This window comes from Pezoporus flaviventris, unplaced genomic scaffold, assembly GCF_033815535.1.
Source record: "Pezoporus flaviventris isolate CSIRO_AGI_PZ_B2104156 unplaced genomic scaffold, CSIRO_AGI_Pfla_v1 ptg000097l, whole genome shotgun sequence".
Taxonomy (NCBI): domain Eukaryota; kingdom Metazoa; phylum Chordata; class Aves; order Psittaciformes; family Psittacidae; genus Pezoporus; species Pezoporus flaviventris.
Window position 1 is genome coordinate 3,001,380 of NW_026892645.1, and position 27,493 is coordinate 3,028,872.

At 44.5% G+C, this 27,493-nt stretch overlaps 1 protein-coding gene across 1 annotated transcript; it reads left to right on the forward strand.

Annotated features, from left to right (window-relative positions):
* Positions 1–23,505, forward strand: LHX2 (LIM homeobox 2). Its single transcript, XM_061476563.1, has 5 exons — positions 1–924; positions 3,433–3,635; positions 4,384–4,766; positions 12,895–13,100; positions 20,322–23,505. The coding sequence occupies exons 1-5, from the start codon at positions 697–699 to the stop codon at positions 20,607–20,609; spliced, it is 1,308 nt and encodes a 435-aa protein (XP_061332547.1). The 5' UTR covers positions 1–696; the 3' UTR covers positions 20,610–23,505.
* The last annotated feature ends 3,988 nt before the right edge of the window (positions 23,506–27,493 follow it).

Here is a 27,493-nt window from a genome sequence, read left to right on the forward strand (position 1 = left end):
CGTCACGGGGAGAGGGGCCGCCGAGCGCCCGTCCCACCTGGTGCCCGTCCAACTCTTCCTCCTTCCCCCTTGGCTCTTTCTTTTCCCAATGAGCTCCCGCGGGCTGGGGGAGGAGCGGGGGAAGGAGCAAACTTTGCCCCCGAGCTGCCGCCGCTGCCAGCCCTCTGGACTGTGAGTGCGTACGGTGGGCATCCGCCCCATCCTCCCTGCAGCACCAGCCCGCTCTCCGCCTGCTGCAGCTTCCCTCTCCCTCGCTTTCCACCCCGAAATTTCGCACAGTACGATGTAGGGGGCTTGTCGTTGTTCTTTTTATTCTTTCAATTATTATTATTATTTATTTCTCACCGAAGATGGTTTATTTTTTTTATATTTCTATTATTTATTAATCCCTCCCAACCGTAAACCTTCCCAGCTTGCTGCCAGCTGGGCCACAGCATAAAGCCTGGGACTGCACCTGGGGCCATGAGCCCTGCACTGAAGAAGCCTCCTAGAGGGATGTGCCGGGGCCGCGCAACAGACTAGACCCGAGCCCCGAAGCTTACACCACCAGTTATCCCCTCTCCCTCATCCCCTCTGCCCGCCTTTTCTGCGCCCCATCCCCTTGAAACCTCGGATTCGTGCCTGCCCTGCGCTCCGGAGACTTGCGCCGGGGTGGAAAGCCCGGTGTCTTGAGGAGAGACGGGGCGACCGTGCTAGATGCATGGGGGAGGGCTTCGGTTAATGCAAGTTCTGGGCTCCTGCAGGGACCCCGACAACTGTCAGCAGCAGCAGCAACTCGGGGCCTCCTCCTCTGCTTCCTCAGCGATGCTTTTCCACAGTCTGTCCGGCTCGGAAATGCACGGGGTCATCGACGAGATGGATCGGAGAACCAAGAGCGAAGCACCGGCCATCAGCTCGGCTATAGACAGGGGAGAGACCGAAACGGTAGGAAGCGAGGGGAAGGGAAGCCCTTCCACCCCTAAACATAATAACCCCTCAGAGATACAGCTTCTGTCTCGAAATAACAGATCGGGGGGAAACCTATGCAAAATGCTAAACCAGAAGAAAATTAAGCAAAAAGGTACCCCAAAAGATTACATAAAACCGTGGGGAAAGGCATGAAACTGTTAATTATTAATAATATGCATAGTAATAGTAACGCTCGGGTGAAAGGAACGGTATTGCTCTTGCGAGAAAACAGAAAGTGGGACCAGCCTTTTGGTAGCGTCCAAGAACTCCTTCCCTTCCCCCAGCCTGTCCGGCCTTCCAAAGTTTTGGGGAAGAGGCAAAGAATGCTTTTATACAGATAACGCTTTGGCACAGTGATTTTTTTGTCTGCAGAATGGAAACACAAACACCAAAGAATCCAATTCCGTGTTATTTTTCAGGTAGGATGTCTACGCTGAGGGAGTCTTTATAGCCTTTATATCTATATAAAATAAGCTGGAGTGCCTTTAAATTACGATTTAAAAAAATAATTTTAATATATATGCACGGTGGGTTTGCAGCCCTGGCGAGCAGAACTGGAAGATATGGTTCAGGGAGGCGGATATATGCAAATCGTTATAACTTTACCACTTTTTATGTTGTGCCTGCTGATGCTTAGTGCTTGTGTATTAATAGATTTAGATAAGCAAAAGATGCATCCTTCTAACCAGCGTTAAGCTGGCAAAGTGGAAGAGATTTCTGGAGTTTGTTAACTGAGGCAACATTTTTTTGTAATTAAGAAATTATAATTCTGAAGTGAAATAATCCCTTACTTTGGTTAAATGGTGTCCTCTGAGCTGATACGGGCACATGCAAGAAAGATTATCTGTCCTCGGGTTTTAGAACTTCATCAGTATGTGTTATTTCTCTTAATGCTACGTAGAAATTTACTTAATGGTGACAGAATATTTAAACCCGAAATAGTGGCTGGAAATCAGCCTTTATGCTGTAGGGGTGGAACATGATTTCTAATCTAAACGGTTTTGGTTTTCTGTGGGAAAGTTAATATTTCTCCATACAATTAAGCAATAATTATTTTTCCTGGAATATATACCCTTATATATCTATATATAATGTGTATGCATACACATGTGTATGTAACAAATAGAGGGATGGAATACTGGCTCCTTAAATACCATTTCTGGATCTCAGAATATTTTTTTGTTACCGGAAAAGCAAAGCAGAAAACTGTATTTTGTTTAAAGTGGAAACTGCTTTGGTTCTAAACGGATCCCCAAGCAGACCTCGGTCAGTGCCTTCGGGAGAGAAGCTGTGGTGGGGAGAGCCGCGGTTCTCTATACCCGCAGCCCTGGCAGCGATGGGATGCGGGGTTCCCGCGGGGCCGGAGGCTGATACCGCTCCAGCGCCGGCAGGCAAACCACCTTCGGGTCCCTTCGGCTCTGCCCCGTTAGCTCTGCCCGTTCGGGCTCGGGAGGAGGTAGAAGTAAACAAGCAACTTCTGCCCCTGGCCTGCATCAAAACAAACGCATGTTTGTCGCAGCTGTGCAGGAATGGCTCAGGTCCCCTTGCACGAGGCCAAGCCCGGATGGTGCGGGGCGGGAAGGGGCATTTGGGACGCGGTGGGCAGCAGAGAGCTCTGCTCTGAGCCCCAGCTCTGCCCTGAGGTGCCCGCTAAACGAAATCAGCGTCCTTAACTGGCACCAGATACTTTTTTTTTTTAGAAGTCGACAGAGAATATGTATGTATTTGTTTTTTTGCAAGGTTTCGGTTGGATTGCGATTTGACACTAAACTATTAAATTATATAGGGGTTACATTTAGTTTTATTGCTTCCAAGTTTATCCCGGCATAATCTAAAGTGCTCTGTTGATTTTTATCCCCCCCCCCCCCCCCCCCCCCTTGCTTTCTTTCCTACACCTTTCCCTCTATTTCGTTTTCCCGCTCCACCGTTCTGCACCCGGGTCAGTGCCGCTCGTCTCCTCCACGGCTGTGCTCACCGATCCCCGGGGCACAGATCGGGCACCGGTCGTTTGGAGCCGGCCCCGCGCCTAGTCGTCATTCACTCGGAGTTTGCACCACACACGGACACGCTCCGCAGACACGCACGCACAGAGCAGTAACAGCGCAGACACTCTCAATAGAGCCGTAACAATAAATTTGAAAACTAACTATCCGTGATTTGCCCTGTTCGGTGATTGTTGCGCCTGTTGTTGAACAGCATCTTTCCTTGTTCTGGGACTGGAAAATCCACCAAGAAAAAATAAAGGGAAGAGATGCGTGGCCGGATCCGGACGCCCTCTCTAGCCCCCCGGGGGTCCCCTTGTCCCGCCCCCGGGAAGGTGGGGGTCCCGGGCCCAGCTCCGGACGCGGAGCCCCTCTCCCCTGCCAGCCCCTGCGGGGAATGAAGCCCGGCCCCGGCCGGGAAAGGGGGGAGGGGGGGGCTGCCCAGCAGCACACCGGAGTTTGTCCCTCTTGCTAACGGTCTGTAATTGTTTTCCCCCAACAGACCATGCCTTCCATCAGCAGTGACAGGGCTGCCCTGTGCGCCGGCTGCGGGGGGAAAATCTCCGACCGTTATTACCTCCTGGCTGTGGATAAACAGTGGCACATGCGCTGCCTGAAGTGCTGTGAATGCAAACTCAACCTGGAGTCCGAGCTCACCTGCTTCAGCAAGGACGGCAGCATTTACTGCAAGGAGGATTACTACAGGTACAGCCTGCCCTCAGCTGCCACGGGGAGAGGGAGGATGACGGATGTCAGGGATCTGCTCAGGGCCCCCACGCTGGGCAGACCCCATCCTAAAGGGACCGCGGGGGGTTCCCCGTCCCTACGGGGTAGGCTGTGAGCTCCTAAAACCTCCCACTGGAGAGGGAAACTCACCGTGGGGTTGGGCCTCGTGTTCGGGAGGGGGCACGGCCCGGCCTCAGCTCCCCACGCCTGCAGGTGGGCCCTGGGGGCTTCGAGCCGGATTCCGCGGCCCAGCTTTCCCGGACCGCGGAGAGAAGGGGACGGCCGAGGCCGGAGCGCAGCCCTTCACCCTGGAAGGGATCGTTCTCCCCGCCCTTGTCCCTCTGTGGGGCCGGGCACGGCCTAGGAGCCGGTTCCTCTCCCGGTGGCGGTGGCGCCCGCTGGGGCCCGGCTGTGCGCGGGGCCGCTCCTGGCCCCGGGGGAATTTGCGGGCGGCGGTCTGGGCGTTTTTCCGCTGGGAGCGGGAGGGGCAGGAGCTGCGGTGCGAGGCAGGAAATGGGACGGAGTCCCCCGGGGGTCCTGGCCGTGGTGCCCGCCCGGCCGCCGGGCACTGCCCGGGGAGCGAAGCCGCTCCACAAACGGCCCGGCTTTGTGCCGCTGCCCCAGGCCCCACAGCCCCTCTCCCTCTGCCGCCCTCCGGGCGGACCTCACAAGGGGGGGAGGGAGGGGTGCGCCTCTCACCGTCTCCTCTGGCCGTTCTGTTTTGCAGGAGGTTTTCGGTGCAGAGATGTGCGAGGTGTCACCTGGGGATTTCTGCCTCCGAGATGGTCATGAGGGCCAGGGATTTGGTATATCACTTAAATTGCTTCACTTGCACCACTTGCAACAAGATGCTGACCACCGGCGACCACTTTGGGATGAAGGACAATCTGGTGTACTGCCGCCTCCATTTCGAGACTCTCATCCAGGGGGAGTACCAGGTGCACTTCAACCACTCGGATGTAGCCGCTGGGAAGGGCCCGGCACTGGGAGCGGGCTCTGCCAACACTTTGGGACTGCCTTACTACAACGGCGTGGGGACTGTCCAGAAGGGGAGACCCAGGAAAAGGAAGAGCCCAGGGCCTGGAGCGGACCTGGCAGCCTACAACGCAGGTACGAGACCCCAGTCTTCCTCCTGAACAATTCCAATGGTTTGTTTCTGTTCACTTCCAAAGGGGGATTTCCGTTTATTTTAGCTTAAACCGTTAATAATAGTTTAGCTGCAGCATAATTATTGAGATCAAGTGCTGTCAAACTGCAATTACAGAAGCTAATATGTTAGCATTTTTCACTTCAGCTGGAAATAAAATGTTTTGAAGCAAGGTCATCTGGTTAAGGAGGGGGAGAAGGGGGAGTGTAGCCTGAAATAAAATCTGGAAACCAGAGATTGTAAGTTAGCACTTCAGAGAGCTGTGAATTTTCTTTAGTGGCTACACTCAAAGGCTGCTGATGGGTGAATTACTCTGCCCTTGTCCTGAGCTCCTGTACCTCAGTTTTGGGAGGAAAAAGGAGGGGGGAGTAAGAAAGTGGCTGTTTCCCTGTGACGGGGGGGTGCTGGATGAGGGGGCCGGCAGCAGGTGTCTCCAGCAGCCTGGGGGCTGCTCACACGATGCCAAGTTCGTCTGGAGTTTGCTCTTCAGATGTGACTCGAGGCAGAGTGGGGACACCTGCAGCACCCCCTCCCCAGCCCCACAACCCTTCCACTGGGACAAGCACTCAGAAGAACAGGAGCAAACAAGGCCACAGCCCTGTCTCGGGCTCTGTGCGTCGGGCTGCAAACTTTTCACTGTGTTTCCTCGTTTAACCTCCCCCCCCCGCCCCGTCCCCCGCAGCACTGTAATTTTGCAGGCAAAGCAATCCGACCAGTCTCCCTTCCAAACCCCGTACCCACTCCCCCCATCCTTTCGCTGCTTTTGATCCGTAGCTGCCCACCAGAACGGTTGTGGCCGCCTGTGGCCAGCGCCGCTCGTCGTGTGCAGCCCGGAGACGGTTTTGGACAAAAAAAGTTCGTAAATCTTGATTTTGCGACAAGATCTCCAGGCGGCGGGGGGGGAGGAGGTGTGAGTTGTATGCGTCAGGTCGGACCCCGACTCCCCGGTGGCCACGCTCGCTCGCCCGCCCGCCCAGCAGAACTCGTTTGCTGCCTCCGTTGTGTTGCTCCGGTACCGGCTGCGCTTCTCCGTCGTCCCCAGCGCGTTTTTTGTTTTAAATCTCTGAAGTTCAGACGTGTCCCGTAGGGCGCGGATTTGCCTTTAGCATTTATTTCAATTCCCTCTGAGAAGGCGTTAGGGGAAGGCCAAGTTTGCTGCGGGTTTTGAGCCGCCCCGATGGCCGCTTCTCCGGCCGCACTTGTCCAGAGGAGCACAGGGGGACTCCGGGAGGGTTGTACTGGTGATCGCCCGGGGCTCCAGAGCCGGGGTGGGGTGGGATGCGGGGTTCAGAGCCCGAGGACCGGAAGCGATTGCGCCGAAATCGAGCGGTTTGCCCTGAAAATGGCAGGGAGAAAGGGCGCAACTCGAACAGGGAAACGCACCTCGGGAACAAAACTGCCGGCTACTATTGGTTTAGCTAATTGCTGAGTAATTTGGAAGTGGTGCAAAAATCAGTAGTGGTCCCAGTGGTGAAGGTTGATGAAAGGTGTACGTGGTGTTCTTGCGAGTAACAGTTGAGTTTTAAAACGCACACAAAACACGCATCTTGCCCGTCTAGAAGCGTCTCCTTTTTGGAGGGATTAAATTTTAATTGTCCTTCCACTGTCTCCCTGTGCAAGGCAGATGTTCAGATTCAAAGGACCTGTAAATCGAATCTCGGCTCTGTCCTGGCTGGGAGCAGAACCCGGGAAAGCCTTTCCCGTTCCTTGGGTCCCACACAAACCGCTTTTAACCACGTCCTTTCAAATTCGTTTCCAAAATATTTGCCCTCCGATTTTTGGTCTTTTCATTTGTGTTTAGAGCTGGAGTTTGCGAGACCTTCCTTGAGGAACCTTTGGCTTCTGAGCTTAAACTATTTATCTACTTAACTATTTACTAAACCAATAATCGACTGTTTTAAAAGATAAGAAGTGCCATTGATCTTGGAAATGCGACCGGGTTGCTTGTAGATGCAGAAATTCACAAACTAATAAATTATTGCAAAGCTTTCGATTTTGTGCCTTTTAGAGGGAAACCGTTCTCAAGTGGGACAGTTTTTCTTTTTAATGAAACTTGTAATTCCTTTCCCAGAAAGGCGCAATATTGTCCTCTGAGGGGATCTGTTGCTGGTTAATTCCTGTAGAATAGTTTATGTGTAAATAAACCTACACCCAGAGGTGGTGGGAAAAGGGGAACCGTAAACTTCGGCAGAGGCTGGAATTATTTGGTGAACTGCAGCAAGTATTCATCTGCAACACGGATGGGACGCACTTTTTTCTTCCCCCCACCCCCCTCCTACTTAAACGAGACCCCGTTTGCACGGGGATGATGGCTTTTAGATGTGGATAGAGCCTGACAAGTGGAAAATAGCTTAGAAGGATGCAGAAACTTCAAAAAGACTTCTTTTTCTTTCTTTCTTCTGTCTTTTTTTTTTTTTTTTAGCGTGTTCCTGTGATCATAATTTCTTCTTTCACTTGTTGGAATGGAGTTTGATGGGGTATTTTCTTTTTTTAGGTCAGTAAATCAATGGCTGAAAGCTTGCTGAACACAGAAGCACCTGTAAAGAATTGTGAATACTCCCTTTGTGGTTAGACCCCGAACCTCCCCCAGTGGCTGCTTTTTATTCATTTGTATCTAGTCTGTCTTTAACATGAAGACACTAAAATATCCTCCGAAGTGACACAAATTTGGGGCACGATGGGCTGATGAAGTACCCATAATCCGTGCAAACAGGGACGATAATAACAACGATTTCCTTCCGTTGCTAGCGGGAAGGCTCGGAGCGTTCCAGTGAGCGGGTGGCCGCGGCTCCGGCCTGGGTTTGCCTCCCCGGGGGCCGCTGGCTCGGTTCGCCCCACAGGATCCTCCGGAGCTGGCCTCCAAACGGGCTTTCACGAGAGTGTGGGGCTGATTTTATCCTGACAAAAACTGGGAAAAGCCTGGAAAGTCTGGGAGAGGGACTCTCTCTTTCTCTCCTTCTTTCCCCTGGGACTAAAAGCTTAGAATAAGCTTTCCTGTGACTGCAGATAGAGAGCGAGTAACGGGAGTTGCAGCTTAATAAGGGGTGTTTGCAGCGGTTTCCTGCGAGAAATGAGAGTTCTCTCTGCCCGCTCCGCGGCGCGGTGCATCCGGCCCCTCCCCGGGGGCTGGGGTCAGGGCCGGGACAGTGCCAGCTCCGCGAGGGGTGAACGGGACCCTAACCCCGCTCCCCGGGGAGGCTGCCGTGGAGTTGGGGTCCCTCGGGAGGAGCCCGCCCCGGCCCTGCAGCCAGCCCCTTCCCCCGGCCCGGCTGGGGCTGCCCGGGTTAATCGTGGAGCTCAGGGAATTACCGCGCACTCGCACCGGCTATTCAGCGCCATTCAGTTGGCTTAATTGAGGGGAAAAGCCCTTCGCGGCCGGCTCCCCCCGCGCCGCCGGTGCTCGGCGCGGCCCCGCTCCGGCCCCTTTGTCCCCGGCCCGGGCAGCTCTCTGTCCCTGGAGGCACCGGGGCGGGCCTGCAGCAGCTCCGGGAGGCGGCGGGACACGCAGCGCCTTTGTGCGAGACGTATGGGGAAGGCCGGAGGGAAAGAGGGTTTCTAGTCCCAGCTCTGCTCTCTCGTGGCCTTGTGATGCTCAGCCTGGGAGACAGGCACTCCTTAGGACAGGCTTTATCTTCCTTTTCCTAGAAACACTCTCGAAATTTCAAGGTTGAGGCAGCGCTTTCCGTGTCTGTCACTCCCAAGGCTTGGCAGAGGCACCCTCTTTTCAGTGCTGCCCCAGGAGCAGCGAGGATATCTCCCTGTCTGCTCCAAGCGACACAGCTTCACCCCTTTTGATCTCAGTTGTGGGAAGGAGTTTGGGCATCTGCTTTCTCCAAGTGTCTTCTCCTTCTACCAGGGAGAAAGACTCTCTCTTTTCTTGTCTCAGGTACCATTCAGAGGGCTCTGTCTTACTTTTGTCCCCTTCAGGGATGCGGGTACCACGAAGTCCTTTAAATCTCCTGCAGACAACAACTCAGGCTGCACCCCTGCACGGTCTGGTTAATCGCAAGTTCCCTCTCCAGGCAGCAGGAGGTTAAAACACCCCCTTGTCTCTTATTACAGAAGGAAAGGGGTGTATGTTCCTCAGCCACTGAATATGGAGAGCTGATGCATGCACCAAATGTCTCATTTCATCATTCTTCTAGAATCAGGATTAGTTTGCTTTTTTGGTTTTGGTAATGTAACATGTCAAACACAAACTACTAAGAACAAAAGTTCCCCCAGAGGAAATTCCTCTTTCCCATCTTCTCTATGTGCCATTTACTTAGTGACCTACTAACTCCTAAGCACATGCTTCGCCACAAATCCCAACATGTGGGGATGAGCTTGAAACAGTGCTCCCAAGTTTTCTTCTTCAAACAGTGTTTGTCACAAGGATAACAGCACATCCTGCTTTACACTCTTGTCACTGTTTTTAGAGGCAGTATTATGTGGTATTCTGCAGAGGCTATTTTGGTCACCGGTGTCAAAATACAATGTTTTAATCTCAGTTTCCAGTGATGTTCTCCCTGGACATCACCATCTTGTGGCTGAGTGGCCATTTGTGTCGTGATGCTGGTGGAGGAGGATGGAAGAGCTGGTGGCTGGTGAGACGAGGAGAGCAATGACCTGCACGTGGGGCCGGGGAAGGGCACAAGGGCCTTGGGAAATGTTTTAGGGTCAAAAAAGAGACTTAGCCCTTCAGAATTTGTTTTGTCATGAAATAGGAATGAAACATTAGTTAATGTAAGATTCCTCTATTCAACTGGAATTTTATCAATTGTGTTTCTGAACCCCCAGCAGGAGCCCTTAGATACTGCAGTTGAATGGAAACCTTACGTACGGATAGCGCAACAGTTCCTTTGGGAGATACGCAGGGACACCACAGAGGCGCAGGAAAGAAGTGCCTGAAAAACAGAGGGTTGCATGAGGGGTGTGTGCAGTGTTAGTCTTCCACCAGGATGACTTTTGCAGAAACTCCTCAGCTCTTAAAACCTCCCCATGCATACAGCCTTGGCCTGTTCTGTATCTCTGGGCCTGCAATGCTCATAGGCATTTCCGACTCTGTTGGAGACACATATAGTATTAGCACGGATAGAATCGACTTTTGGAGGTGGTGCCAGGCACGAGAACCAAATTACAGGAGGGGAATTGGCACTGACATGGGATATTTATGTCATACCAGGTGATGCCTGGGGGTAAACCACTTGCACAAGACAACAAGCAGCAGCACCCTTGTGTGCTTTCAAAATCTGTTCTATAACTTCCTGCATAGAAAAGACACTATTTTCCAGTCTAAAATGGTGCCTATTTACTATTGGTTTATTACTCTTTTTATTTGGCAGATGAGGAGGTAAAATTATGAGAAATTCAAGGAGTAACTTGTTTGTTGTTCTATCAAGGCTTGATGGAAAGCTGATGCCCTCATTCCATTTTGGGAGGGTTTAAATCACTTTTATTTCCTTGGATCCTGGATGTATCTCATTCTTTATAGAACTGGTTAAAATCCCACTACTTGCAGCCTTAGGTCTTGTTTTGTTGCATGTTAACATGAACAGATCTCCATCCTTCAGACAGATATTTTGATGCATTTCCTCCTAAATCTCTGTCTTGTTATTTCTGGGAGGGTTTGAAAGTATTTCAGATAATACACAGAGGTCTTTTCCATTACTAATACCTGAGATTGCGTGAGTACATTTTAAAACCAAGCACTGCTCGGTTTTACATTTCCATAATAGAATTTGCTATGAGCAATATAGTTTCAGTTATTCATCCCAGTATTCTTTCCATCAGGAATTGGAGCTGTGAAGGAGACTGGACTACATGCCATGACCCCAGTTTGGCAACTAGTTCTTAAACCAGGAAAGGTTTTGCTGCATTCCACCCAGCTCCATTAATGCCACATTTTTACTATCTCCTTTTAAGCATCTTACACCTTTTAAATTCAGGTGCTTCCAGTCTTTCCACGCCGCAGGAAAACAAGCAGAAATACTTCTTACTGCTAGAATCTGGCACGAGCTGCTTAGGTCTGGAAAGGATTTATACAAGTGTACACAGATGCATGCACACACGCACATACACACATTTCTATGCACAGCACAGGGGGGGTTAAGCTGTTTTTTAAATTATAGGAGTACAGAAACACACAGAAAAGTTTGAGCTTTCTGACACTTTCTTGCTCTATGAAACAAACATGGCTTTGGTCTTAGAGTTGGATTTTTGCTCTATGCTGTGCTGCATGTTTCTAGAAGGGTTTGAAAAGCTGAAGTTTGCAAAGCAGCTCCTGGACATGCTGCAGACCTGCTGTTTATGGAATCTGTGTGCATTTTTACTGATGAGTACATGTCTTTTATGTATTTATTTTTAAAACTGTTTTTAATGCATGCCTTTCAGAACGTGTGCATGTTTCCAATAGGGCTGAAAACCTTTGATGGAAAGCATGAATTTAAAGGGAGACTATAAAGACATGACGATGAGATGTACTTAGTTGTAAGGAACCAGTACAACTGAAATCTGTTTTTCTGTTTAAGGAATTCACCAATAATTCACAATTAAAACTACATTGATGTTAGACAGGAAAAGCAAATTGATGTCAGTTTGTCAGAGCTAATTTTCAGTTATATCCCTGATTTTTTTTTTTAGTGGATTTTAGCTTGGTCCTTCCTGTTGTTTTAAGAGATTTTCTATGGTTTACTCTATGCAAAAATAAACTACTTTTGGTCTATGAGATTATTTTACTTGGCACTCAACACTTAACACTACTTGATAATTATTGTAGTGTTTCTTGCTCATAGACCTTCTTTACAGGCTTGACGGTTGATTTTTGCACATGTATCTGTCGGAGTCATTCAATGATTTCAAAGGCTGTAACAGAATTGATCATTCAAACTACTATTTGCAAATAGTTATATTTTAAAAAGGAAATCCAAACACATAAATAAGGAAAAAGATCTTTTTCATTTGGCAGTGATACATTGTATTAGCAGCTTTATTCCTTTAGCTAGTCAAATTATAGTCATAATTTGCTGTCTGGTACCCACAAACTTTATTTCTTTTCTAGTGTTTCATTTAATGGTCTCTCTTGTACTCTACAGGGTTTAGTTTGATGGAGGAAATAATTATAATTTTAACTGGTCTGTTCCATTGAGATTTAAGTGGACTGTATTGTACAGCTTGCTTTGTAACTTCAATACAATTTATAATGATAAAGTACACTGAACACTTTATGGGGTTGAGGACAGCTACTGTCCTACAAGCAGAAAGTGGAGGAAAGGCTGTGTGGAGATGCAGGGTAGAAGAAAGGAAATGGACCTGAATTTTAAAAGCCATAAAGAGGCACGCCAGGGTCCTTTCAGGTTGGTTATTGTAAGGGAAATGTAGAAGATGCAGAGATACGAGCCAGAAATATGCGCAGGTTGCCAAGAAGGCCAACAGCTTCCTAGCTTGTATCAGCAGTAGGGTGACCAGGGCAGTGTCCATCTGCCTGTACTTGGCACTGAGGAGGCCACACCTTGAATACTGTGTTTGGTTTTGGGCCCCTCACTACAAGACAGGCATTGAGGTGCTGGAGCATGTCCAGAGAAGGACAACAGAGCTGGTGAAGGGTTTGGAACACAGACAGCTGAAGGTCTGGGGGGTTTAGCCTGGAGAAATGAGGCTTCTCGGAAGCTACCTGAAAGGAGGATGGAGTGAGGTGAGGGATGTCTCTTCTCCCAAGTAATAAGTGATACTTGCATTAGGGGAGCTTTAGACTGGGTATTAGGAAAAATTTCTTCCCCAAAAGGGCTGTCAAGCACTGGAACAGTGACCAGGGAAGCGGTGGAGTCACCATCCCTGGAGGCATTTATAAGATACAGACATGTGGTGCACAGGGTCACGGTTTAGTGGTGCCCTTGGCAGTGCTGGGTTAATGGTTGGACTCTATGTTCTTGAAGGTGTTTTCCAACATAAATGATTCTGTGATTCTATGAAATGGAGGGGAAGACAAGCAGGATTTGTACCAGCACAATACATGCCATGGTGTGTTATTTTAAGTGCTGCACTCAGATAGACTGCAAACAGTGTTGGCCACAAAACAATGTATTTACTGCTTTTTCCTCTTGTTACCTTAAGCTTTAAGCTGCAATGAAAACGATGGTGACCACCTGGATAGAGACCAGCAATACCCCAGCAATCAAAAAACAAAGCGGATGAGGACATCATTCAAACACCACCAGTTGCGGACAATGAAGTCATACTTTGCTATTAACCACAATCCTGATGCCAAGGACTTGAAACAGCTAGCTCAGAAAACCGGCCTGACCAAAAGAGTTCTTCAGGTAAGAAAAGCAGTCTTTTGTCTTGAAAAATAAATAAGAGATCAATTTTATATTTAAACTGCCATGGGATTTGCTGATTTCCAAGCTTTTCTTAATTGTTCATATCTTCTGTGAAGCTTCAGGTAAATCCTAGAAAGTATGAGAAAAGTGATTTCTTTTCAGAACCCAAGCAGTTCACTTGGGGTCTAATTTTTAATGGCAGTTGGGAAGGTTTGCTACTCAGATTGTTCTCCTGTAGTTAATTCTGGTGCATGTTTAGCTTCCAGTCTGCTGTAAGAAAAAGTGAATTATTTTAATTAGTGTGTTCACTGTAAATACAGAGAGCTCTTAATTTAGAACTTACTGTGAACGTTTACCTTCATAAGAATTTAGTCAGCAGTTTGAGTTCATTTGATCAGGACAAGGAGGATATATTTTCTTTCATAATTGAAGTGAATATAAATTTGTTTTCTTAAAGATTAACTCATAGTTTAACAACTAACTCACAGTTTAGTAACTTAGAATGAAAGGATACTGCGTTTTAAAAGTACTTTTTCTCTGAGAGCTGGATTTCTTTTGCTTCACGGATATGCATTCCATTTGAACTATTACTGGAAGCAAAGGTGAGAATATTAGTTGATTCAGCTCCATTTTCATTTATAGTTCTGATTCAAGAAGTCAGTTTTAATGGGAACTTATCCAGCTAATTACATCTAGAGACAAATCTGAGCGTACAGGAACTGTGGCATGCTGGGATCTATTGCTGACATTTTTAAACAGGTCTTAGTTGCAGAAAAATAGTGTGTGAGCTTCATAGAGACAGGTAGGCACAGAGACAGGCTCCTGGGAAAGCATCATGGGCAGCTCCCATAAATCCACAGGCAAGTGGAGGGCAATAGACAAAATATATTGGGAAAAACTGATTTCCCTGGAGAGATTCCGAACCTTACAGTGTTAATACCCAATAGAAAAAGGAGTAAAAGATTTGTAGGTTTCCCAGTAAAAACTACTAATGAAAATCCATACATCACCACTCCTCTTGGCTACATCCTCCATAGCTGGATTTTTTGGGGTGTTTTTGTGAGGCTGCTTTGCAGTGGTGGCAGATTCCTCCAATACAGCCAGGGCACATCCAAACACTTGAAACAGTGGCTCTTACAGCAGCTCTCCTTTATCCACACACACGGGTGAAGTAATTTAGTGCATTTGTCTATGCTTATTTTGACACTTCTTTATTTTACCCTCAGAGTTTAGACCCTTCAGTAATACCTGTTCTGTCCATTACGGTGTACTCACACCTGAATTATCTGAGAAATCTCACATAGTGCCTTAAGAAATGAGATCAGTGTCTAGAAAGTCTCTTTCTCTTGATCATCTTTGTGCTCTCTCTCCTCATTCCACACCAACTTTGACTTCCATCTCTCTTCTCTTTTCACCTATTGGCTCTTTCCTTCCACCTTTTTCCTAAGTTACTGTCTCTATTTCTTCCTTCCTTTCCAGAATGTATTTACTTCTCTGCAAAATTGGACTCCACACCTCCATTACGCTTCAGTTCCTCTTTCAGTTTCTTCACTGCTTCTGTTTCCATATGAAACATACCACATTATGCAGTTTTAAGGTGCTTAATGGTTCCTCTTTTTTTGGTGGCAGACCCTTACAAAACTTTTTGTATCATTTTTGTGTTTCACTTTTACTTTCACAGTTAAACACTCCTTTAGCTCCTTTAGCTGAAGAGTGATGGAAGGTTAATAGCTGGCGGTGAGGGTTGTACCCAGCTGCTGGAGGCAATTCAAGACAATGGCTCAGAGTGATACTTTGTCTAGTGTCACTGAAGTTTTTCTGTCTGTTAGGAGCACTCTCTGTACTCTTGGAGTTTTTGTTTGAAAATTAATTTGGGCCATGAAAAAACAAGCTTTTTTTTTTTTTTATTTTAGAACCTTTGTGCCCAAGTGGTTTATCTCTAATCTGTGAGAGGCAAATTTTCAAACACTGAAGTTCATCTATATGAGTTTCAGGGTTGCTCTTTGCTGGGGAAAACTCTTCCTGGGGTTGGTTACTGAGACAGCGTCACTTGTTAATTCTTTAGAGCCAGAAACGTTGGCATTCTGTCTGTATCACTTATTGAACACAAGGTAATTCACTGACACTATTGATCTAAACAGGCATCATTAGCATTAGTCTGTCTTATACACCGAAGGCGCATGGACTCCCAGACGTACGTGCACACGTGGCAGTAGTATGGCATCTTCCACATTCCCCGTGTTGTTATTAGGCACATTTGTAAGCTGCTGTATTTTCTGTATGTTCAGATCCCAGTTCAGCTGATGGAGGATTGTGGTCTTTGCATATTTCATAGAATATATTTTGATAGAAAATGCAAGGCAGCAGATAAGGAGAAACAAACTCTCTTGTTCTGAAATCAGTGTACTTCCTAAACACAAGTAGTAGAGTTCCTAGGGATTTAGAGACAGCTGTAGTGCCCTTACTGTATAGGCAGTCCCACATAACATGTAATGGGGGTACTTTGTCTGTAGATGAGCAGAGAATTTAGCCATATTCTTAATGATCTGTGATATCAGATCTGGAAGACCTGACTTCTGTCTTTGCTTTGTATTATAGTCATTAGCTACACATGCCCAGAAGTGGAATGGCATAGAAATGTAACATACTGCTTCATAAATTATATTTCCTTCAGTGGCTTTGTAATGCAGGCCACTTTCTGTAAGTAGCCACAATAGAATCACAGTAAGACTATTTAAAGTTTTAACCCCTACTTTTATTTATTTTCATTCCAATTTAGCTTTATATTTGCAATTTAATTCATATGCCTCCTGTACTGCAACTGGGGAACACCAGCCCATTATTGTAAGCTATCATTCATAACTAAAGTGACCAGGTAATTGTGAGATAACTAACTGGCACAAATGTTCCTCTTTTGGGAACTGATATTTCCTTTTGTTCAGAAAGGGAAGTTGGAAGTAGGTAGCCCTGAGAAGCTCTGGTTTGCTGGCTATAGGAATGTACCTCTTCTCTCCCAGGAGTCTGGGATGCGATTATCCATGGCAAAAGCAGTTTAGGAACACAAAGCATTATTTTTCAGTGGGTATCATGTACACTGCCTATTCTTTCTTGAATTGCTCCCCAGTACAGTTGCTATGAAAACCCCACAAAGATTACTGCATGTGTTTGGACTTGGCTAATTCAGTTTCCAGTAGCCCACAGGCATAAAGATCTCCACAGTCACACATGGGTACCCTGCACTACCTTATGCTGAAGATTTGCTTTGGGCTAGCACACTGCACCAAGCTCCTATTCCTAAAACATCCCATCCTTCCCCTTTGAATGGATGTTTACTAATTACGTCAGAGTAGTCAGAATGTGTGTGCAAAGAGTGAACATAGTTTGCTTTGTGGTGCAACATCTGTTATTTTTTGTTTCTCTACTTGCTAGTTAGTAAAATTCAGTAACATAAATGGCTCCAGGTAGCTGTGTGAATACTTGTTCTAGCACAAGCTATTCATACAACTAATACGTAACAGTTGCAACAATGGGAGTGTTACAAACAAGAATCTAAAGTTACCTAAGGTGATTAGATGATCCCATTCAGTGCAGTAGCCAAATCCTCGTACAATACTTTGTGTGTTTATTTCCAGTCCTTCCCTGTCATATGGAGATGTTATTTTATTCCTGTTTTACTTGATGGAGACAGTTACACAGATCACTGAAAAGATAGTGTAGTATTTTAACTATGGTAGATGTTATTCCCCCTCGCCGCTGAGTTGCCCAGCTACAAGCATCCAGCCCCGCCAGCCAGAATGTGGTAGCAGCAGTGGTGGGCCTTGCAGCTGCTTTTATTTTCCAGCAGGAGTTTTGGTCTATATTTTCCCCTTTGATTTGAAATAGCTCAGCCTTATGATGATACATTTGGACAGCAAACCACTAAATACTTCCCAATGATTTTGTTTATTCCTCAGTACTGAAGACCCGATTCCTGATTGTGTAATTGATGTGAGATAAGTCCTTCTGGAACAATTCTTTCAGTTATGTATGTTTGGATTGTTCTTTCTTTGCTTTACTGGAATACCGTTACAGGTGCAGGGCCTGAGCGGGAGCACACGGCGCTACCGCCGTTACGCATGGGCAGCCCTCACTTGCCAGTTCCTGCATGCTGCTGTGCACAGCTCTGGGTAACAACATGGGGCAGCAGAGCAGCAGGCTCACATTCCCATAACTCAGACAACAGTAGTTTTAATTCCTTCACTATTCTTCAATGTAAAGTCTTTCATATCATACATGTGTAACAAAGATCACTATTGCGATAATTGTGTTAGCCCTATCATAAGGCAAAGTATTCCCAGAAGTTCAGTTAAATATTTAGATGCCTTTTCAGTAATAATTCCGTGGTTATTATTGGGCAATTTTAAAGAGCAAGGAAGGAAGTGAAAGTAGTCATATAATCTCTATTTTTGAATAAGACTTACAAGACTGTAGTATTTTCTGTGTCTACATGAATCGCCACTATTAAAGAGAGAACCATGTTATATGTGCAGCTCCTGAAAGCAGCATGAATGGTCATAGGCAAGGGCATCTGAGCATGGATTTTCATATTTAATGGAAGATAAAGGGGAATGCATAAACACTAATAGTCTTGCCCACTTTTCCTTACATACTACATGTTTCAAATCACAAACAGAAAAAATACTATTTGATCTATCACCCTTTTAAGGTTAAGGAAGAGTTGGATGTTTAGGAACAATGTAAAATACTTATGGTGCCTTCTACAGTTTTACACACTTCAAATAAGAAAATTGGGGAACAGGGATGGAAATGTTGCTCGTATTTGAGACTATTGCTTATAGAAATGTGTATTTTTAATGAGCAGAAGTGTGAAATTATGCATAAGTATGTGTATATGCAACTGGACTAGTGGTTTTGCCTGTTCTGATTACTATGTAACTGTGGTACACATACAGATCAACAGTGGCAGGCTTTAAACTTCCATTTCACCTCCGTATGTATTACTGTTTTTACAATCACTGGCAGGTATATTAGAAACATCAAACGCAAATTACTTTGTGGGCCAAATATAAATGATCTCTTAATGAGAGGTAAAAATATCCCACAAATGTCCAAACTGCGGGGTTTTTTTCCACTATTCCTAACTACTTGGTGCTTGAGACTTTGTGGCTTGAACAAGCAGAGCAGATTTGCTTCACCTGCACCTACTGCACCGAGGCTCCCTGCCTTGCTCAGAACCCTTGCATGCTTCCCTTCCTGTGTGGAAGGCTCTGAATGAACAGTCACGGGAGAGGATGCTGGTTGTGAAGGTGTCGGGCAAAAATACCACATTGGGCTTTGCCTAACGTAAAACACATCACTGGCCTTTAATGGGTTTACCCATTTACTGTGGACTGTGTTTTAAAATCACAAATCTATTTTTATCCATGTTAGTTTAGGAGATTCTTGTTTTCTTGTCATATATGAAACTGATAAGTAGTCTTTAAACCAAGTGTTTTAACTAAGGGAATGCCAACATACTGTTTTAAATTACCAAGCTTTCAGAGAAGAGGACCTGTAGGGATGTCATTTATGCATGGCCGATGGATGCAGCTCCCATGGCCATTGCTAGAATTTGTGCCTGAGGATTATTTCCTTACGGCATTCCCTGGATAGAGTGTAAAGGAGACGCTGTGCATATGAAAGACCCTTGGTTGGAGGAGAAAGCTTTCCAGAGAATAAGTAGGAGTACTCACTGGGGGCAATTTGGGGCTGGAGCATCCGCAGATGAGAAGAAAATCAGTCAGAGGAAAGCCAGATCAGACCACTTCATCAGTTCCACCCATGGCTGGCACGCAGAGAGCACAAGGAGAACACCTCACAGGACTGCTCGTACTTACATATCACTCCTCTGTCAGTGACTTAAAGCGGATCCCATGGCAGGGCCGTGCTGTTTCGCAGTCAGACTTTCTGCACAGGTCAGTGTGGTCTTGAGAGTTCCACACACTCAGTTTCCCTCTACAGACCTCAGGAGAGAAATCTGATGGAGATACCGTACAATGAAGCAGACCCCTTCACTCATTCAGTTCTTTTCTCTGACAGATAAAGAGATGATGAGGCTCATTGCATCTGGAATGCAAAGACTCGGTCCTATTCCTTCTGGCAGGTCAAAGTGAGGACAGTAGCATCAAGACTGAGTCCATTGTAAAGAATGTAAGATTGACAGAGGCCTTCTGATAAATAAGAACAGTGAAATTTCAGCTAGTTTGTAGCAGTAAAATTGCCTGGTAGCAACATGTATCAGGTTGAACACAAGGATCTGCTTTATGTCGGTTTCATGCCAGTTCACAAATCCATTTTATTTTATCTGTTTTCAAATAGGTCAGAAAGATATTTTATCATTAAAGAAATCCTGCAGAGAGTGGAAGGCTTTTATCTTGGACCTAAACACTGAAATTTAACTGAGAAAGGTGAAGTCGTAGCTTTTGGCCTTCACTCTTAGATAATAATCAAATAATGGAAGAACTAGCAATGTTGGAAAAAATTTGTATGTGGATATGATTTCTACTGAAATGACGATTTTTAATGCAACGTGGGTCTTTAATACCATTGAAGCTTCTTTTCATGACATCATTCCAGCACTGAAAACATTTGAAAAGGGGGACTGGCTTAGGTGAATGGAGCTGAAGCATTTGAGAAAGAAGAGTAAGAGAAGAGTAGGAAAGAGGGACAGTCCTTTTAGAGAAGTGAGACCATTGCAGACACTGAGGGATGAGAAGGTTCCTGGGAGAGTGCTCGGGGCCCACAGAAAGGCAGGGTGCTGTGGTCTGTGTCGCCTGCTGCTACGATGGGAGATGGACTTGAGATACGAGGGTGCCGAAACTCATTCTTTTATATCCATCTGATGCTCGATATCTGCCCAATCCAGACAAATACTTCTGGGATTGAGGGAAATTAAGGATTTGTGCAGGCTGCCAAATTTCTAAGCACAGAAAAACTCCCCTCCTCCATCCTCAATCCGCTCCTGTCCCAGGCAGACCATTTATACAGGATTGTAGGAGAGACAAAGAGGAATGCTTTGCAGGCAGGCAGAGGATATTTCTCATGACTGGGGCTATTTTTCTAACATGTTACCAGTGAAAACATCTTCTCCAATTCCAGCACTGGTGAATTTGTGAATATGCTTTTGCTTTTTTAAACGCTGCAGCTCTTTAAATGCTACCCTGTTATATTAAACTATTTCAGGTTTGGTTTCAAAATGCTCGAGCCAAATTCAGACGGAACCTCTTACGTCAAGAAAACACAGGGGTGGATAAGACTTCAGACTCAACACTCCAAGCAGGGACCCCATCAGGTCCTGCCTCAGAAATATCCAATGCCTCCATGAGTCCATCCAGCACTCCCACTACTTTAACGGACTTGACTAATCCTACTATGCCTACTGTGACATCTGTCTTGACATCAGTGCCCGGAAGTCTTGAGGTTCATGAATCTCGAAGTCCTTCACAGACGACTCTTACGAATCTTTTCTGATGACTCTTTCTTAATAATTTCTTTAAAAAAGAAATTATTCTTAGCTGAAATTCCAAGTGTATTTTAATAGAGGCTTTGAGCAACTGACTAACCACAATTAGGATCTCTCCTAAAAAAAAACAGAAGGAAATGTAGTGTTCTGGTATTGCGGAGTATGGACTGAAGAATAACTTGGAAGATCTATTGCAACACAACATTTGTGTAACTGTACAGTTTTGTGGACTGAGCAAGGGAAACAGCAATTAATTTAAGTTGGCTAAAGCTTCTGTATTTTCAAAGACTGCCATGTGCCTTATATACTGTTTTATCTACATTCTTTGGGTTCCATGTCCACTTCTCTCTTTTTCTCTCTGTATATTTATGACCAGGGCAAAAATGTTAAGAGTTTGTTACTTTGAATAGTCCTAAGCCTTTCATTGGTTGCTTTGTTGTTTTAGAATTTTAAGGTCGAAGTCTGTTCGAATACCAGAATTTGTAAAATCTAACCAGTAATAAAACCACTTATGGAAACTACTTTGTAATGGCTGCAGTTACATTTAACACTAGTGTCACAATCAAGATAGGCTGATTGTATTTAAAAAGATTAGAAAACTGCTCTACAAACACAGTATCTGCCTAGGATAAACTCTAAATATGCTGTGTGCATTCCTCCTGTTCCCATATATGGGTGAGAAGTCCACCTTGTGCAACAGTGTAGTTATCCTCAGCCTAGAGAAATAACTGTTAGTTGCAGGTAGAACTTACCAGATAATGTTAAAAATCAAGCAGAAAATCTATACTTAATTTTGCTGTGTGAAACAAATCTGTCTTCAGCTGGCATTTACGAGAACAGTCTTGCTTTTATGCAAGACACTTCATGGGGGAGGCAAGCATGAGGGTACCCAACAGCTCTGTGGCCACAGTCAGCCGCTTATGAGGTAGACACTGGGTACAATTTTCCCTAGGAAAAAGGCAGAATGTTTCAGGTTATTTTACAACACTGGTGGGCAAAGTCGAGGCAAAATTATGTTTTATAAAGTCACAGCCTTACATTTTTTGTAATGCTTTGAAAGAATAAAAAACCAAGGAAAAATATGACATGAAGGATACTAATGAAAGTGGTTATTCCTTTAATGATTAAGGACCTTTCAATACAATTGAACTCCTTCTTCCCCCCAAATCTGTGCAGAATATAACTCATATTTTGAGTTTTTTTTCTATTGTTTTTAAAGATGCTTTTCTGTAATTAAAGAAATACCTCAGCAAAGTTTGAATATGTACAAGAATGAGTATACACCATGCTGTTTGCCCAGTAGTTTTATAGATTTTGAGTGGTACATAAGATGCATATGGTTATTCCTTTTCAAACCTGTTATGATCAGTGGATTTCAGTCAGACGTTTGCTTGTATGTGTCTGGCTCTCTAAAACTAATCCATCATTCCCATTGGAACAAAATTGCAAAAAGATTAATGCAAATAAACAGCAACATAGGTGCCAAGATTCGTGTTCTTTGCCCTCTTCAGTGCATCAAAGATGATTCAGTAGACCAGACTCGTTGGTCACAATGTTTTGGTTTAAAAAGCTCTACGTTTATTCAGCTTTCTCAGCTGAAAATTTGCCATTCTTGTGCACACCAAATTCCTATCGAGATCAGTGAGAGATCACAGAGCATGAGCACTGTGGGATAGAAATGCTGGCATAATTAGGCCATTTATTAACCTTCACACTTCATCTTAAAAAAAAAACCCACAGGTGAGTTATCTGAAAAGCAAGATAGTCCTCAAAAAATCCTAACCAACTAAGATGTGTGGAAAGGATTATGTTCTGGTCACTTAAACCAATAGACTTGGCGTAGTTCATTAAGTTTATGCACAATGATGCACCATGAAAAAGGATAATTTGGGTTGAATTAATAACTGTTACAGGTTTGTCCAAGACATTTTTCCTCATAAGATAAATGTCTAATAAGGAAATTGTGCTGGTTAGTGGACTGTAAAAGACTACGTATGCGCCTTTCAGAGATACTCGGACACTGAGATTCTGCTGTATGTAATGTTTCGTTCACTGTCGATTACCTTGGAGACTTTATATTTTTTTACATGCTTAGCTGGATCTTTTCTTGATGTAAAAGGCAATGTTGGTCCACTGTTAAATGGATACAGCCCATAATTAAAAAACCTGTGTATTAAGTTGTCAACGGTTTCCAAAAGAAATGAATCCTGAATTCCTAAGTGTTACGGCAAATGTAGCGGATAACAACTGAAATGTTCTTTAAAACTGCAGTGCTATTATTTGTGATCTTGTGTTTTAACTACCTGAATCCTCACGGATGGAAATACCTTTCAAATCAATTCTCAATATTGCCTTTTCAAATAACTGACGTTTATGAAGGGGAATACTCTGGTGTTAATCTTATCTAAAACCTATAAGAGACAATTAGAGAAATTGTCTGGTTTAATCAAATCAGGGATTTTGCATATAAATAAGAGACAATATTCTATGTAGGGTCTTTATGTAGGTGCATTAGGATTCACTCTCTGGCTCCGATGACCTATGTTATCCCCATGACTGTTTCAATCCTGTGGTATTGTTTGGTTGTTTAGAGCTTGTTGGTTTTGAATGCTGTACATTTTTTTACTACTGCAATCCTAATGTTTCTTCACATACTTGTACAGTTCCACATTTGATGTATTAGTCTGGAATTCTGTTAAAAACATGAACAAAAATGGAAATGATATTTCTTTGGAAGTGTATTTTTACTGTATATCTAATTTGAACTAGTTGAACATACTTCTTTACATTTTGCATGATAGGTGTGTAGTTCATTTTTTAAATATGAAAGAGACTGAAGAGTAACTTAGAATGAGAATATAATGAAACTATACAACTATGGAAAATACATACAATGATTTGCTACTTTTTGACTCAAGAAGCTTTTTGAAATACATTTTACCTAGTTTATTTAGGAGAATGCAGATATTTTGTCTTTGAGTACGTACATAATACAGAATATAAAAGGGGATTACACACTAGAAAAACTTGCAAGTCATCTTGGTACTCAACAGCACACAGGATGGTTCTTGTCAAGCAAAGAGAAAGGATATTTGAGTTAAAGAATGCTGAACATTTTGATCCACAGTAGACAGGGATAGCATTGCTGTAAGTGATGTAAGCATTACTGTAAGGCAATCGAAATGCAAAATGTATTGACGCTATTAATTGCTACATTGTGTAAAACTTATTTTTCGTTCAAATTATCAAAGTTTGGGAAGAGAAGAGTAAGGATCGTTATACTAATGAAGAAGCTGAATGCCTGCCCGGGAAGCAAAAGTCAATTTAGGAAATATATAATGGATGGAGAAAGTGCCTCCAGAATATTGCAGTTTCCAAACTATGTTCTCTTCCTCGCTGTTAAAAAACCCAGCATATTTAGAGCACTTTCCTGTAACAGTTATTTCTTGTTTGTTGGAATGTAAAGACTAAAGCTTAGACAGAAGATAATAATCTTCATCTAAAGCAAAAGGAATAAAAAACCACAAATCAAATAAGAGTCAGGCTTCATACTGAGGCACGATGATAGCAGAGATATCCAAGTGACTAAAGGAAGTTCCATGTGTACGTGCTTATGGTCTTCACAGTGACTTAATACTGCTTGGAAGGAGAGAGTTTAATTGCAAGTACAGGATTAATGAATTTTTCATTTATTTTTTGTTTACTTCAGGAAGCCAGGACTAATGACACAGCTCTGCTGCTGTTCCTTAAAATGAAATCTGATCTCAGTTGCCATTGGAAAGGGTCATAACATCAACTATAGTGTGAAGAGATAAGCCTAGGTATTTTCAGGGTTTTTTCCCCTTTTCTTTCCATCTTTTTAACCCAGGTTCTTCCCCAGAGCACATCATGAACTGCCGACAATAGGCTCATTTACTTTAATGAAGGGTAGATCATCTTCCTGCCACACAGTTTATACCCTCCTGCTTATGTCCAGTCTTCATTCTGCCGCTGCCAAACCCTTCTCATTTACCTTCCACAGTTTGACTGTCCACAGCTTCTACAGTGTGAGTCCTCCAACCAGCTGAAGGCTTTGGCGGAGTTCCTTCTTACCTCTGCAGGATTTATCCCCCCCTGAATAAGAAGGATTTAAACCATTCATGGTAGCAATTAATTTATCCATAGCTAAAATAAGGATCTGTGTAATAAACAGCCTGTGCATTTATGACATCAATTTTACCTACATTTGCAAAGACTGCAGGTGAAATTAAGTGCAACATGTCCAGTGCACATTAGCAGCCAGAGTGGATGTGTGTGAAACGCTTCTGTATCCACTCTTTGGTGCACATAATTATGCAGTTGCTAGCTATCTGCATTTCTGCTTTCCAGGGTTATAATATTACATTTCCCTTCCCAGACCTTCAAGTCCTTTTTTGTCTTGTCCTGCTTGTGCCTTGATTGGAACTCTGTGTAATCCTATACTTTAAATGATTTTGCCTGAGTCTGCAGTATCTTTGCTTGAAAAGCTAAGTATAGCAAACCACAAACACTGTCCGCACCCTCCCATACACTGCATTTCAGGCTGCTCAGAGCCTCCAGTACCATACATCACTACCCTGTAAGCAACAGGGGTGATACGGATCCTTGTCTGCTACCATTTTAATTGAAGAGAAGCAAAAGATTAAATATTAGATTCTTGATTTACAGTGAATAAAAGAAGTGATTTAAGAGTACCTTAGGATACAAAGAAGGAATAAAGAGGGCATGTTTTTGACACACAGGAGCTGCTGTGGGTATGAAGACACGCAGCAAAGCAGCTGGACTAGGAGTGCCCATGTTTTCACTCCTCTTAGTGGGGTGATGGTCTTTAATTCATTGCAGGCTTTAGCTGGGATGCTTAAGGTGACGTGGGAAGTGAAGAATCAAGTTTGACTCTTTCATGACATTTGATGAGTTATCAGCAATTTGAAAAGTCTCTGGGGGAAGAAAGGCTGCTGCACCTAAGAGCAGAGTGGTCTGTGCGCAAGTGTCCACCCCTCATTCTGCTGCTGGAAGGCATCTTCACAGTCTCCATGTGCTTGATGGACCCCATCGACTTCCTTAAACATGTTCAGTAAGCAAGCTGACCTCCTGGGGAGCAGCAGAGAAACTCAGAATGGATATTTGAATTAACTGTAATAATTTATAACCACAGTCAAGATCCATGTCTCATTTTGCTCGCATTTCTTAGTTTGAAAACTCCATCCAAAGTTAGTCTTTTTAGCACTCAGGGTGTACAGAGTCATTTTTAGGTTCTTTTACCAAACTTTTGGCTTTGTGCCAGGAATGGGAGGAAGTATTGAGTTGCATCAGTCATCATATATTACTATCTGCAGTTAAAAAAACATCAGCTGTGAAATTGCCATTATAGAAAAGGCTGAATTGTCAGCTGGGTTTAGTTGCACTTTTGACTGTTTCATAGGGAGCCTTCACTCTTTACGTGGAGTGATGTGCAGCTGAAAGGTGATTTGAGCTGCCATAGAGTCGCGTCCGGGTTTTGCCTGGCCACAGGCGGCAGTGAGCAGGCACAGAATGAGTTCACCCAGTGCACAAGTTCTCCATATTGAGGAAGTTAGAACCCAGCCTCTCAAATTATTTCCACTGAAGCAGCAAATTTTGCCAGGCCTAATAGATAGAAATTTATATTACTACCATTGCTGCCACAATTGTACTCTCCCCCCTCACCTTTTCTACTAATTTACCATGTGCTCCCTCTCACTGTTCAGCCTGGTAAAAATGGAGCTGTGCTGGATCAGGGCCATGAATGGCATTTATCAATTTGACAATTTTCTTTTCAAAAAGAAATAGAAATAGAAAGCTATTTCCATAGAAAGCTATCCTGGACATTTAATAGCTTTCTGATCAGATTCATGAGATGTTAGCAGCTCTTTCTGGCCGAACAACTGGATTTTTGTAGCAACAAAGGTCAGTAAATATTTTGGGAGGTGTGTTTTGAGCAAAGCACAGTACTTCAAATATGCAAGCTGCTGACAGTGAATTCCGACCTTGCAATATCATTTAGCGTGCTGTTGTGGTTTAAATGATAATAACGCTATGGCATGGCTCTGCCTAGGCATTTACACAGCTTGTTTACATGCCACGGTATCAGTTTGGTAGTTTGTGAAAGCCAGCACTTCACAGGAAGTTAAAGTTTTGCAACAACCTCTAGGAAAAAAGAAATAATGAAGCTTTTCATTAAAGAGAGAAACCTGTTGTGTCCCTGCAGAGCTCAGCCCAGCACCTATGGGAATAAAAGAAAAAGTAACAGCCTACAGAAACTGTTTCTCCAGCAACTATTTCATTTGCCTTCTCACATCATTTCCACGTGTTTGATCAGTCATTTTTTGCTGTCCTGAAATGAAGACTGACAAAAGAGATCCTCTGCAATGTGGCTTTGCAGGCTGTGATCGAGGAAGAAGCTGATGCCAGGCTAGGCTGGGCAAGGATTCTGGGAACACAGGGAAGAACAATTTCTGAAAGGCCAGGTCTGTCACCCTGTGACAGACACGAGGGTGAACAGATGGCATTGCCTGGACCAAGTCCCCAAAGACACCTCATCTCCTGCACCCAGAGGTTCCGAGAGTTTGTGAACCATCCGATGAAATCCTCTGAGGCAGGAAGTACGCTTTATTTATCATTGCTTACAGACAGACAGTTCCAGCCTTTTCAGCTGTAGATCCCCTGCACGCTCTCTGCTGGAGTGCAGACTGTTGTCTCGTGGATTTAACCCTGCTGACCACAGACCTGCCGTGATTTGTTCACATGCATAGATCCCTTACATGTAGCTCAAAAAGCTTTTATATCCATTTGTGTTACGGTATGATCTGGCCTTTTCTGGAGAAGCCGGCAGACAAGCATGAGCTACCCGTGGACT